This window comes from Staurois parvus, unplaced genomic scaffold, assembly GCF_062004578.1.
Source record: "Staurois parvus isolate SC_StPar_1 unplaced genomic scaffold, SC_StPar_1.0 ptg000088l, whole genome shotgun sequence".
NCBI lineage: Eukaryota > Metazoa > Chordata > Amphibia > Anura > Ranidae > Staurois > Staurois parvus.
In genome coordinates this window covers 2205395-2220815 of record NW_028317884.1, presented here as the reverse complement: position 1 = coordinate 2220815, position 15421 = coordinate 2205395, and the positions used below count along the sequence as shown (strand labels likewise).

The window sequence follows — 15421 nt, the reverse complement described above, 5'->3', positions numbered from 1 at the left end:
TTCTTCCAGTGCTCATCTCTTATCTCCTGATAAGGCATATCGTGTGGAATCACTCTGCACATGCTCAGTTTGGTGTGTATTACTAGAGAGGGTTTTTTTGTTTTTTTGTCTTGGGAGAGTGCATGTGATCAGCACAGGGCCAATCAGCACTGTCCAGACAGAAGTCAGGGTCCTAGATCCATCCTCCTAGAGCAGAATGAAAACTCCTCCTACAAGCTTTAACATGCTGGGCTGGACACTGATAGAAGTCACAAGACTGCTCTAACTGCTGATGAAAAAAGGTATTTAGCAATTAATATTTACTAAAATAATTGCACTTCTATGTTCTGTATATTGTGGGAGACCAGATATAGTGAATGCAGGGTCCTGAGTTTAGTAACACTTTAAGCATGAAAGGGCAACATAAGTTGCTACGGGCAAAGAGAAGTGTTCTATCAGATGCTCAAAGTTAAAAACAAAACAAATTTGTTCTTCAGTGACAAGCAGAAACTGTTGATTACTCATTTTTAGGACTTTCAGACCTGATTACTAATCTATGTACTTATGTGAATGTTAGTGTATTGTTACTTAAAGGATGAGTTTCCTTTAAAAAAAAAATTATAAATGCACATTTTTTTGCAGGTAAAAAAAGTGCATTTACTATTAAACTTTTTTTAGGAGCCTGGAAAGCATTGTACCAGCAATCAGCAGACATCTGCAGACTGCCATTGTACATCGTATGGGCAGGCAGTTTCACACTGATGGGAAGAACTTCAAACCGACAGTCGCAAAAAAGGCTGTCGGAACTTGCAGTCTTCCATTTACGGAACTCTGTAAATGAACGACGTGGGTGGGTGGAGCAATGCACGGCCGCGTTTTTAAAAAATTGTAAAGGCTAGCAAGGGAGAAGATACCCCGCTAGCTGTCACACTTGAGGGTGGGGTGGGGTTACAGTAACATGTGTTGCACACTGAATATGTTACAAAAGGTGAATGTATCCTTTAAGGCTTGTTCAGACATGTACCCAAGGGGAGGTAAAAGCAGGTGCATTTGACGTATTTTATGAAAGTTAAACACCTCCCTTGTCAAGACTTTCGAAGGGTTTGAAATTGCTGTTGGTCTTGACTATGGTGTTGTTGATGTGTTGTTAGTAGCCCAAGCAGGCTCAGAGCTGTCACTCAAAATGAGACTCTGTAGTACTTTGCTCCTCTCCTTTGCTTCCTCTATGTTGCTTATTACATTTACTATCTACTATTCTTCTAGTGAAGATTAGAGAATGTCACCTACTGATTGGTTGTTACAGGCAGCAAAATTAATTCCCTTTGCTTAGGTTTTAATAAATGAGTTGTGCATTTGAATAAACATACCCATAAGAAAGCAATGGCTTGAAGAATTTGAATTGTTTGGCTATCTAACTGTATCTTTGCACTCATTCCTTTTTTTTTTTTTTTTTTTTTTTAAGGATTATTTTGGTTCATGCTCAGAAATTGTCATCAAAGAGAATGTTGTTGTTGTTTATGAAGTTCTTGAGGAGATGCTGGATAATGGATTCCCTCTTGCCACTGAATCAAATATATTGAAGGAGCTCATTAAACCTCCCACTATACTCCGCAGTGTGGTGAACACAATTACAGGTACCAGGTTCTGTCTTGTAAAGTTGTGCTCTGAACAGGGGTGGACTGACCATTTGGAAACTCGGGCACTGCCCGAGGGCCCGGGGTCAGTAGGGGGCCCCATGAGATGCCCCTGGTACCTTTTTCATAGGCTTTTTTGAGTTTGGGCAAGGACAAAGGGGCCCCATGATCCCCTATTGCCCAGGGCTCTGAATGACTGCTATATTCTTGGGGGTTTTCCCCATCAGGTTTACTGCTGTCTGTGACCTGATCGAAAAATATCTCCAGCTGCTACTGGCCTGAGGTTTCTCTATGTCCCTAGGGAAAATCCACTAAAGCAGAGGTCTCCAAACTGCGGCTCGGGGGCTGGATGTGGCCCTTTGCTTGAGTTTATCTGGCCCTTGGGACACTATGCCACCAACTGTCACCAATGATGGCACACCATTGCCCCAACTGACACCATCAATGGGGCATTATATCAACAATGGGGCACTCTTCCTCCCTTTACAATCAATAAAAGGGGACTGATGCCAGGGAATTATCTACTCCCACTGGCTACAGTCTGAACCCTAAAGTCTGAGGGACAGTAAACTGGTCCTTTCCATAGAAAGTTTGGAGACCCCTGCACTAAAGGGTTGCAGCATACATCATTCTTCACATAAATATGTGTAATATTTTACTTAGACCACACACCCCACTTAATGAAGACTTCATGCAGGAGTCCGTCAAATTACTATAATCCCAGCAGGGTCTCAAAAAGAATCCTAATCCACATGGGTGGAATGGAGCAAGTTTTAACGACTCAAAGACCTGTTTATGCAACATGAAGAAAAGACAACTGCCTATACTGCCCGGAGAAATCTTTTAGTTAATGTTTTTTATCTTACAGTATATGCACTTGACAATGATCTAATGTAATCTTGTTGGCTGCTTGGGCAGCACACAGCAACCGTAAAGTGTGATTTCATGTCACGGTAAGGGGTCAGGCTCAGAGACCAGTAGCTATAGCAGTAGAGAGGCTCCCACCGACTAGCATGATAAGTGCACAAGCAGGTCACCCTGTCAGATGATACAGTCTCACCCAAGGCATGGGGTCTAAGCATTAACCGGTATTCACCAGAGCTCCTGATGGGGGAGAAGGGTTGTGCTGCGTTTTAGTACCAGGTTGCAGTCCTCAGGATCGTCCCTCCAGGAGATGAGCAAGCCAGATTCCAGTAGCAGATATAACAGGTAGGGATCAAGCAGAAGCATAGTCAGTAAACAAGCTGAAGGTCGGCTACAAGTGGTTTTAGTTTGGGATCGAGCAAAAGCGTAGTCAAGGAACAAGCCAGGATCCGATAATGAATGGTTCCAGGTTGGGATCAAGTGGTAAAGTAGTTGAGGAAGAAGCCAAAGATCGGTAACATATGGTAGTGAAGGTAATAACAGCTGCCGGTGCGCAAGGGGGTAAGATAGCGGTTGGAGATGGCACAATAATATTGCAAACAGGAAACACAAAGTCAGGGCTCAAATAGAAAGGTCTTGGGAGGAGCAAGAAGTTCAAGGTTCACAAGAATGGAATTATATTATTATTTTGTGTTTTTTTTTTTTTTTTTTTTTTTTTTTTTTTTTTTAGGCAATCTTTGCATTAATTTTTGTGTTTGGTTGCAGGTAGCTCGAATGTGGGTGACCAGCTCCCAACCGGCCAGCTCTCAGTGGTTCCATGGAGGAGAACAGGAGTCAAATATACCAATAATGAAGCTTATTTTGATGTCATAGAAGAGATCGATGCCATCATTGACAAATCAGGTCACTGGTTAAAATATACAGTAACTTATCAATTCTCTAATAAGGTTACAGGGGCCATACACATTCTAAATACAGCAAGTGAAGTAAACATTTCAAGCATGGCCTAGAAATCGCCACATTTGAGTTGGTGTAAAGATCACTGTTGCTGCTGGAATTGCTACATTACTTGACATTAGCTGTTCTTGGTGAAACCATGCCCTTCTGTTTGCTTTCTCAAACTATAACGGCAAGTACACAACATTGAAGCTGTCCCTTAAATTCTGTACTACCATCTGGACGCATTCCACCAGCTGAAAATGTAGCAGATATGCATACCTGTGGCAGCCACTGTCACTTCTACAGCTTAGATCATTGACTCAGGAAGCTCTCACAATAAACCAGCCTCACCCTCATCCATATAAAATAATACAATGTTTGCACAGTTGGCATCACAAATTGTCACATTTAAAATTTACTTTAACATCTCCCTCCTCTGCCTCCAGAGGCATCTGAAAAACCTGGACTTGAAAGTAGGGGGAGACAATTCAGACCTCTTCCCATCCCCACCAGGTCTGCTTGCAGCCGCAAGTGGGAGGCAGTTATGCAAATACTGACTTTAGGGGCTGCAATGGCACCCTGGGATGTGAGAAGTTGAGAACAAAGCAATGTGATCTTACTGTGCCTTTTATACACCTGCAGCCTTCACTTAGGTTTACTATTCTTTAAAATGGTTTCTAAATAACGAAAAAAAAAAATCAAAGTCAAATACAGTAAATGATTATAAAGTGTAGTTTAATAATGCTGTGTTTTAACACAGGAAGGGTGATTAACTAAAGGAGTACAATTTTCACTTTGAATGCCCAATCATGTGCAAAGGACTTTAAAAAAAAAATAATAAAAACAGATAGGGAATTTCCTGTGCATGTGGTTGGATGATTGAAGTGAATACACCTTCATTTAGCTATGTGAAAAATCTGTTGCTCAAGGGTAATATGCACATGGATGCATATAAGGAGCATTTGATGTGCTTTTAAATGCCTGTCAAGCAACCCAAAGTGTAGTTGTTTGGCAGGAATAACTCTTTAACAGTCAGAGACATCTTGATTCATTTTGTAGTGTTAAATGTAAAGCTGACTTAAGGAAATAAATAGGCTGCCATTGCTTAACTTTCATCAGAATATGGTACTTGCCTAGACGTCATGCTTATCCAATGGCTTCAGTGCTTTCTGAGTTATTGGTCCAGAAAAATTAATCCAGAGACAGCCAAGCAACCAGCTTTTTCAGGAGAGGTCAGCAGCAGCTTCCATATTTCTTTAAGTACAGGCAGAGAATTGAAATGGCATATACATAAAAATAAAATTTGTCGCTTGTAGAGTGACTGTCACATGTGAGCCAGTAAATGATCTCAGGCTAGTCTTACACATTATGAAGAAATCCATCAGATTCCCCCCTACATGCTAAACAGCAGGGATGAAGATATTTCACCTGCCAGCTATTGTGTTTTTACCGCCTCTACTGTTAGAATACCTGAGTAACTGCATCTGATTGGTTACAGTTTCTGTTTGGCTAAGAATTTTCACGTGGCTCCAATGTTCAGATCAAAGTTCACTGAGCTAGGAGGTGACAACAAGGCCTCCCATGCCTAAAATTTCAGTTGGTTCAACAGGTTTTGGACAAAAGTTTAACTGTGTATGGCCAGCATTAGAATAAATGGTTCGCAACAAATTGGGGATTCTGGGAGTTGTCCCAGGTGCCAGTATAAAAGATGGTGGAGCTTTGGCACAGAGTGCATTTCTGGTCAAGTTTGATTTTCATCTATTTGGGGTATGGGTAGATTAGCAGTTGGTGAAATTTTTTAGTGAAATTTTGGCAAGAGATGTTGAATTTAGCTAACACCGGATTATGGTAAATTGGGGGCAGTACTTGTCTACAGTTCTACTATTTAGTGTCCAAATATGAGCCATGCTAATTATGCCTTCTGTATTACAGGCTGCACAGTAACTGCTGAGATCCAGGGTGTGATAGATGCCTGTGTAAAACTGAGTGGGATGCCTGATTTAACCCTCTCCTTCATGGTAGGTCAGAAGTATGAAATAGCTGTCTGATAGAACATTGCATTAGCCAACTTACCATCTCACTACTAGTTCCTAGGTAGTCTTCCCCTTCACAGTGAAGAAGAAGTAGGAGAGTAAGGCAGTAAATAAATACAAGTGTTAAATACAAAAGAGCAGCAATACACTCAAACACTTGGGAAGTAAGACATGAATGTGCAGTCAGCTCAGACCAGTTTTTATATATTCCTTTTCCATGCCGTGGCCAGCAACTGGGAATGCTGTTGCGGTAACACAGGCCAATCTTTACAGATCCATGCATCAAGGGGTAAGTAAAAAGTCCAGAATCCGCAATCATGACTCCACCCACTCTCAAATGTGAGGCGGTACATCATTGAATCATGGTGCGTGTTTCGGGAAACACTCTTTTTTTTTTTTTTCTCCTGACCTCAACTGGATGCCACCCAGATGGAAAAGGGCATTTAGTAAATGTACCAAATCAGAAACCATAAAGCCCTAAAACAGAATAATTAGATTATCCAATGAGCAGACATGGGTAGTCCCCAGAGCTCAGACAGATGAAAGGATATAAGCTTTCACTGCATGTCTCTTTTAAATCTGATTCATGATGCATCAGGAAAAGAAACAGAAAATTGCATAATAAAATACTGAGAGTAGTCCCACCCAAAGTACATGTGAGGAGCTCTGTGAAGTTGTACGGTCCAGGGTTCTGGAAGCTGACCAACACACAGCATATGTGAGGAGCTCTGTTAAAATGGAACTAAATCCATCAATTTAACAGTTTTTAAAAAGAAACGCATTCCAGGCATGCCGGGAATGCTAACGGTCACATTTGCTTGTGTTCTCAAACAAACTGTCATGGCTGAAGTCATAACTAATCACATGTGCAGCACTACTGCAGTTGCAGCTCAGAGGCTAAGATGGCAGCTTCATTGGCTGAAAAAGATAGGAGGGTTTAGTTCTGCTTTAAAGTCATTGTAAACACTTACATATACCCAATGAAGTAACTGGCCTCCGATGATACACAGAGGCGAAACAAATCCTCCATAATAAATTGTACCTGTTTATCTCCAGCTGTCCATCCCCTACATTGATTCAAAATGCACAATTTACAGAGAATCTCTCAGCTCTGAAAAGCAGGGGGCAGGGAGCTGCAGTTAGACTCAGTGTGGAGAGCTCTGAAAGCTGATTGGAGGAAAGAGACACACCCCCCTCACACAGGAACAGAGCTGAGGCTGTCAATCGCAGGCTGTGCCCTCCTCTGTCACCTTTTTTCTCTTGGTGGCAGGAAAACTCATCAGAAGTGACTCATGCTGATAGCAGAGGAACAAGGCAGAAGACAGAAATGACACTTAGAGCTCTGGATTGAGAGAAGTACACACTATAGAGGGATATGCTTTGTTCATATTTCATGTCTGAGATTTACAACCAATTTAAGTTGAAGAATTAAGGGAGCCGACCAACCCACAGCACATGTGAGGAGCTCTGTAAAGTTGCCCAGTACATAATTTAGGAAACAAACTTGCCCACAGGACATGTGAGGAGCTCTGTGAAGTTGCACAGTCCACAGTTTAGGAAGCAGATCCACCCATGTTACATGCGTGGAGCTCTGTGAAGTTAGACTTTCTAGGATTTAAGAAGCCGATCCACCCATGGCACATGCAAGAAGCTCTGTGAAGTTGCCTAGTCCAGGATTTAGGAAGCAGACCTACCCACAGCACATGGGAAGAGCTCTTTGAAATTGCCCAGTCCATAATTTAGGAAATTTACTCACCTTTAGCACACATAAGGAGCTCTGTGAAGTTACACAGTCCATGATTCAGAAAGCAGACCCAGCCACAACGCATGTGAGAAGTTCTGTGAAATCTGGGTGTAGTGGATTGGATATAACCTAGGTTAGGGTACATTGAGGAGATATTCTCTCTTCAGCATGGGGAGTTTGCTGGGTAGCGTTCATAGTTCACCAACTGATATCACATGTCTGGAATTGCCCTTTAGTAATAATGCCATATTAATTTTTTCCTATTCATGCAAATGAGTTTAGATAAAACAGTGCAATTACAGATGAACAATATAACAAGTGAAAACAAGTGCCTTACAATATTACAGGAAAATACAATGCTGTTCTACATGACCTAATGAATTCTCCAAGTAAGAGATGTCTGTTTTATCTTTCTCATTTCCCAGAATCCTCGCCTTCTGGATGATGTCAGTTTCCACCCCTGTGTACGTTTTAAGAGATGGGAATCTGAGCGAATTCTGTCTTTCATACCCCCAGATGGCAACTTCCGCCTCCTGTCCTATCACGTCAGTGCTCAGAAGTAAGAAAGGGAATATTGGAATCCGACTGGGGTGATTTGAACCATTATACCAAAGACTGCAGCACATTTCTCAAAGTAGAACTATAGGCAAAACTTGTTTTTCCATTATGGTTAGAGTAAGGGAGGGTTATAACTCCTGTCAATATTTGTTCCTCAATCTGTGTCCCATTGCAGAGATTTCCCTTCACTTCCTGTCCCATAGCCAAAACAGGAAGTGAGAGGAAATTCCTGCAAATTAAGGGAACTCCTTGGGGACCTCTAGGTCACCAGAACTAGTGTCCCCAATGGAAGATTTCCCCTCTATTACTTTTCTGGGGACAACACAATATTTGGGATTTTCTTTTATTTTCACTTTCAATCACAATGGTAAACAGGACAAATAGAGAGGGTGAATCTCAACAGGGGCACAGACAATAATAAAAACTGACAGGTGTTCTAATCCCTCCCCACTATGTCCATAACTAAAAAAAAGTTTTGCCTTTTAGTTAGTTATACTGTAAAATAAATAAGTTGGCATCATACAAAATTTGTAAGGAAATACAAGAAATAAGCTCACTTAGGAAGAGTTCACTTTTTTAATTCCTTATTTTTTTTTTTTATTTTTTTTTTATGTAATTCAGGCAAATTGAATGACACAAATAGCAATGTAAGTGTACATTCCAGAGTGTCCAAACATGCAAAGGAGTGTCTCTTTAATTCTGCAATTTTGAGGTTTTCAACCCTGTTTACTATTTTTTTTTTTTACATAGCAGAGGAAGGATAGGGAGGGAGGAGAAGGGTATATGGGGAGGAACACTGGGGGTCTTGTGGGAAGGAAAGGAGGAGAATGCAAGAAGAGGTGCTCTGCACCTGTGGCCGCCATCCCACTCCATAACACCAAAGGAAAAAGGAGCCATGGACTGCAACCCTGGTGATCCTCCATAAAGATTGGATGTAGTCATTGACAATAATGGATCTGCATTCTTGGGAATAGGTATAGTCTATCCAATGGAATCATTTATTTTGCAATTTCTCCTCCCAGGTGCTTCAGAAAAGCTTTTAGATTCCATATGTAGGAGAACCATAATTTTGGAGTTGGAGGTGTAGCCTGCTTTCAGAGTAGGTGGGCGCAACTTTTGGCAGCATTAAAAAAAGGTGAATGAGAAGGGACTGTTGAGTTCATATTTTTTTAAAACTAATCGGAATATATAAATTTTATAATGTTTTTTTTGAGATATATATATATATATATATATATATATATGAGAAAGATCAAATTAATAGCACAGGTGAGTTGGCAGGGGACTGTCAGGATATTAAGGATTTGGGCAATTGCTCAGCTGATTTGGGCCAAGTTTTCCTTGGGGAGTAGTTTGCTTGTTAGGATGTAATTAAACTTGAGTTCAGAGATTATTTTTAAAGTTCTTCCTTTCCCCTTCCCGGATGGTAAAGAAAAAAAAAAGTCCCAAACTTTGCTTACCCTCTCCATGCTTCAGTGCTGTCCCAGACTTATTGCTCGCTCCAGTGCAATTGGTCCTTTTTAGGGCAAACCAATACTCTTCCAGCCTGTCATTTATACACCCCTCTAGGAGATGCATCATCATGCAGCCTGGGCTCACAGTACTCCGGGACCAAAACCAAAATTTCATATATTATATTGCAACTTTACTAGTACTTTTTTTTTCTTTTTCTCTCTGGAGGGGACAATGCTCACTCACCCTTCTGATTCAGGACAGCAGAAACCATAGGACATCCATATTTTTTTATTATATATGCAGGCTCTGTTCCTTGCTTAGTAATGGCACACATTGTTTGCCCTCAACAATATTGCTGTCCGCAGTGGCTAAAGATGTGAAACCCTCATAATGCTTCTGGTAGCTACAGACTTTATTGATTTAGGCTTTAGGGCACATGAGAGACCTTGGAAACAGTGTTTTTTCTTCTTTTTTTTCATTGCAAGAAAAAGGAACTTTTTAATGAAAAATCTAAAATATTAATGAAATGGTGGCAAGTGCCCTCTTCATTCGTATGAAGCTTGTATTGTAATATTTCTGCATTACTTTTATTTTGTATGACTGAAATTTACACTTGCATTCAAATCTGCTATTAGCGACATCTTGGGTTCTATGTGAATGGAATAATCACTATAATAACAGCTTGCAGCAGGGACCACCTTTTTATTTCCAGGTACGGGTTTTTTTATAATATGAGGATCTATTATTAATTACCTTGTTAAAGACTGAACTTACAGTGTGTCAATAAATGTATTTTATGATTTGTACTTAGGAAAGCTGATGACCATTTAAAACCACAGAACACTAAGCGCTTACTGTGGACTATTGGATCACAACTTGCATTTAAATACTTACAGCAGACAGAGCTGATGTTATCAGGTCTTTTCGTCTGCTTTCCACCCATACCATAATTCTAATACAGTATATCATCTTGCTGTTAATGTTCTGTTCTGAGAACACCAGCTGCTAAGAACTATGAATATACAGGCTGGATATTCTCAATTTCCCTTACACAGTTTAGAATCATGTGTCAAAAATTGTGATTGGAGTGTAGCTGACTTCTACACTGCAGTGCGTTGCAGTAATGCAATCTCTACTTCAACGCACATTATGTGTTAGTGTGTCACGGTGTCATTCGTTTTGATTGTTGCCCCAACACACCCCCAGCACATGCACTGAAGCACTACAAGAAGTACATTAACACACCACTGTGTATTGTTTTGTGTTGTGTTTTGCTGAAAATGGTGTATACCCAAATTTTAGGACACTTTGGGGTGTTGCCAGCTCATTCACATGAATGGGCTGCCCTAACACAGTGCACGTTAACATGCTAAAAAACATAGGCTATTGTAATGCACCAGGATGCCAAGATGTCAGTGAACCCTGAGCCTTTTAGTGGCTGTGAATGCAGCAATATATTTGTCCAGCAGATGGTGCAGTAGGTCACTTCATTGGATGGTTACTTGTATTAAGGAGTACTCTGTGTAAATTTGCTGAGAATGTTTGTCACTATTCCATATGAATACATTAGAGCTAGATGTGTTGCTACTGTATGCAAACTTGTAGCTGATTAGTTATGTCTTACAGCTTGGTGGCCATTCCAGTCTATGTAAAGCATGCAATCAGTTTTCGGGAAGGCAGCAGTTCTGGGCGATTCGAGGTGACGCTGGGACCTAAGCAGAGCATGGGTAAAACAGTAGAGGGGGTGACCCTTACTGGGCAGATGCCAAAGGGGGTCCTGAATATGACACTCACCCCATCTCAGGGGACGTATGTCTTCGATCCAGTAACCAAGGTGTGTTCCCAGTGCAATGTGAATACTACTGCCAAACGTAGCAGCATATTCTAAAACTCATTACACATCTTATCATCTGCTTCCACAGTTGTTGTCTTGGGAGGTGGGGAAAATTAATCCTCAAAAACTACCAAGTTTAAAAGGAACCATGGTTCTTCAAGCTGGATGCTCAAAGCCAGATGAAAATCCAACGCTGAACCTTAATTTCAAGATCCAGCAGCTGGCGATCTCAGGTATGCACTGTATTATCCTACATCTAGAGATGATTGGCTTTGTTAGTATTAACGATCACAGAGGTGAAACTCTTAGGTTGATGTATAAAAATTTGCGTAGCCAATTTCCCATGGAAACATTCATTCATTCTGTGGGAATGGGAAGATAAAACAACTGTAAGTAGGCTATATCCTGTGCTGCTCGAGAGTAAAAAATTGATTTAAAATGACAAATACTGCATTAGAGCACTAGATGGTGCGAAAGTGTCATATGCATTTCCTATAATACTTGGATCCATCCAGTAGCCAAATGTGTTTTTTTCCATTTCAAACCAATGATTTACGTTCTAACAGCAAAGGATATAGCCTATTTACCCTTACAGTATTTTTTCTCTATTTGTGCAGTAAAAATGTACATGTACTCTCACTGGGTGAATAAGTATGTGACTTCTTTAAAAATCAACCCCTTTGTGTAATTATGAAGGGCTTATTCTGACGTGGCCAGGGGGCATAAATGCGAGTGGTTGACTTGTGGTTTTATGCCCCATCTTGTTGCAGCTGAAGTTCTTTGGTCAGCACTGTATGCAGGGAGTGGATCTGGACTCTGCATCTGACTGATCTTTCTCCAGATGATGGCCCTATAATAAGTCTTCAGTCTCCATACAGCATCTTAATGTCTAAAATGCAGTAAAAATAAAAACAAAAAAATGCGCACAAGGGACATAACTTACAGTCAGTAGAATAAGTCTCTTGTGCTGATGCCCTTTCTGTTAGGTAAAACCCTCCTCTGTCCATGACCCCACCCCCCACCCCTGCTGCCACATTCTTCCAGTGCAGGGAAGGTTAATAGAACTGCCACAGGTTCTCATCAAGAGCGCCCAACTATGTCTGCCCTTTTCACCCAGCTGCTCCATTCATGGAAGCTATACTACAGGATAAACAGGATCTATAAATGGAGGGGGGGGGGCCTTGGAATCATCCTCCTGTCCTCCATTCATAAATCACATCCAATAAATATATGCCCTTCAAATATGAGGTGGCTAGAGTGGAGTTTCAATGAATGTCAATGGGCGGCGTGAGTTGCAAACAAATGGTCATATTGTGAAAACTATCAGGACTATGGCTTAGCCGTGGATAGCTGAACGTTTTTATATAAGATTTGTTTAGGTGGGCTTGAAAATGAGGGAGTGATGGCAGTTTAGAAATCATGTCCTGATTTTTCAGCTCACACTCTAGCTTTTGTCAGCTCCCACTCTAGTTTTGAACATTCCGCCATTCATTCCTATGGAACAAATTTCACCACAAAAACGCTGATTAATTTGTGAACCATTCGGTGAAATGTTCCACAAAGTAATAGCACATCAATCGGGAACAATCCGCACGTTTCGGTATATTACTGTCTATGTAGTGTAAAACCTGTGGGAGGAGTTAGGGTGGTAAATTTGGCTATAATAATAAGAATATATATGTGAGATAACAGTAAGTGGCCTTGCCATGCAAGAACACTTAAAAATCCTAATGACCTTGCCACACAACAGAGGTAGGTGACCTGTGGTTTTCGTTTGGCTAGCAAGGCATGCTGGGACTTGTAGTTTTTTTCCATGTTAATGCCAGCCTGTGTTATGTCATCTGATTGTAATGCTGTGTTTAACCCCCTGCAGGTCTGAAAGTGAACAGGCTGGACATGTACGGTGAAAAGTACAAACCCTTCAAAGGAATCAAATACATGACCAAGGCTGGCAAATTCCAAGTCAGAACATAAGGGGGTGCTGCTATCCAAGGGATATCCCGTCATGCCCATGAAGTGTGTAGCCATCTCTGGTGCTTGTGATGCTTTGGTCCCATGTAAAAAAGCAGAGTATGCAGAGGGTGTGACCTGCTGTGTGTTTCTAGATAAAAAGTAGAGGCTGTGTCATGTTGCGTGGCAGGCTTGTCTTGTATGGAGACAAAGTGTGTATGGGATATATTGTGTGAGTATAGATTCATTAGGGATCAGACACTACCGGATTTTATGTAAAACTTAATGTAAACTTTTGTTAAACTACCACTTAGAAAATGAGGAAATCCTGAAACCTGGCCTGTATGTTGTGCACTCTGCTCTCCCTGCTGGTCAGTTTAAATTGCTTGTGTGTAAGTGAGTGGCCCATTGTTCTCCAGTGTATGACTACTATACCTGACTACTGAAAGTTATAGAAAACGGCATGCTGGGTAATACTGGAGCGAAGAAAACAACGTACGCTGTTTACTGTATGCTATGACTACTGAAGCAGGATATTGATGGTTGGATCTAATCAACAGCAACCAGACAGTCCTATGGCTTTATACCATATTTTTTTCTTCGAGTGATTTTAAAGGGTTAGATCACTTTTATAATACATTTACAGTACATGCAAAGGGCCCCAGTAGGTTAGAAATCATAATGCATTTTATAGAAATTCAGCTTCCTTTAAAAAACACATACCTGACTTCTGCAAAGCTTGGCCAAAAAACTAGCCATCTCACTGATCAGCACTATTTTGCATATAAGCTAGAAAGGATGATTTGTTGAGTACGCCCCTATGATACCAGGAGCAAACATGGCTTCTCCTGCATTGCACACCCACAAATTTGCACATGCGCAGTGCACTCTCACTCCCCTGTCAAAGCAGCACCGAGCTCAATGGACCATCCGAGCTTCTGGATGGCCCTAATCAATGAAAATATTTATTTTTTTGGCCAGGTTTTATTGAAGCTGCAGTTGGCCTGCCAAACTTCTGTAAAATGTACCGTGAATGCACTTACTGGAGTACATTGTATGTGCTGCAAATTGTATCGTAAAGGTGGACTAGCCCTTTAAACTGTGACTGTCAATCACATAATATTGTCAGGCATTTTGTTTGCTGGAGCCATTCCTATAAATTTCACGAGGGGCATCATGTTGGCATACACTGCAGCTTATGTTTAAAAAGTGTGTCAAGAAGAACACCGTAACCATTTTCAACTGAATTCAACAGAAATGGCAGTTGGAAGGTTTGTTTAATTTTTGTCCTATAGCACCCTTTTTAAGGCAACAATCACACTGGCGACAGGGGGTACTTTGTCTGCGCCGAGCATTCATCACTGCAGGTAACCATGGGCTGTGCAGAGAGAATAGGTGCTGTCACTGGCGGTCAGTCATTATACTGAACAGGGATGGCACCAACCTGTTGAGAGCCCCAGGAGGAATTGCTGCTACCAGTCACACCGGCCCTAATCACCGGTGTGAATGTAGCCTTCTAAAACAAGAAATGTCATTCTTAGCACACTTTTCATACTTTGCTATTTTGAAACTTTTGTTTATTAAGTATGCTGAAGGGATATGTATTTGCTGCCCACAGCAACCAGTCAGGGTGCAAGGGCTTTAGTGAGTAATCCCTACTTTTTATCAGGGTAGGGGGTCTCATAACTGACTTGGGCCCTTTGTCGGTGGACTTTTGTTCTCTTTAAACGGGTGTTGCATTCTCATACAAGTCAAAAGAAATGTAAAACCCACATGAAACAGGTCAGATGGAGATCAACTGTATCTGTCAAGTCGGAATGATCACTGAAGCTCCCCGGACTGATGTAAAACTGATGCCAATAACACAAGCCCAAGGTCCGTTAACTCTGGTATTACTCAGCATCCACTGCACAAGAGTGCAATACTATGGAACAGCTAAACTGATGCATGAAATCCTGATGATGAATGTGCAATGCACTGACTCTCTCCAAGGTGGGATGGTGAACCCGGCAAGTGGGACATGTCTGCTTCAGCATGTACTTACGTAAATAAAATAGGATCAGATGGTTGTTTATTTTCCTGATGGTTGTTTATTTTCCTGTGTGATAATAAAGAATAATGTAAGTTACCTAACCCTTTTGAAAACTTCTCCAATGATTCAATGAAAGGTACTTGTGTTTTTTGGATTTTGTTTTTAGAGTCCAGATGGATGCTTGCCATAGATTATTCTCTCTCTGATGTACTTAAAATAAAAGAAATACCCTCCAACCCAATCCACATTACCAAGATTAATTTAGTCACACTCATATTTGGGGCAATTTTACCTGCCTTTCACAAGCACTAATTTTAGGGACCTAAAAACCTGACCCTCAAATCAGTAGGAAGGTTTGCAGTCATTTGCAAAGATACTGTTTTACTCCTTAAAGTGATT

General features: G+C 41.0%; 1 protein-coding gene across 1 annotated transcript in view; it reads left to right on the top strand.

Moving 5' to 3' along the window:
- AP3M2 (adaptor related protein complex 3 subunit mu 2) overlaps positions 1-15123 on the top strand; it is a 38535-nt gene extending 23412 nt beyond the window's left edge. Inside the window, exons 3-9 of the mRNA XM_089670257.1 lie at positions 1442-1613; positions 3243-3380; positions 5349-5434; positions 7619-7752; positions 10833-11040; positions 11129-11273; positions 12914-15123. Of these exons, the coding sequence (XP_089526383.1) occupies positions 1442-1613; positions 3243-3380; positions 5349-5434; positions 7619-7752; positions 10833-11040; positions 11129-11273; positions 12914-13014 (984 nt within the window). The 3' untranslated portion in view covers positions 13015-15123. The remainder of the gene's footprint in view (positions 1-1441; positions 1614-3242; positions 3381-5348; positions 5435-7618; positions 7753-10832; positions 11041-11128; positions 11274-12913) is intronic.
- Positions 15124-15421: the final 298 nt, after the last annotated feature.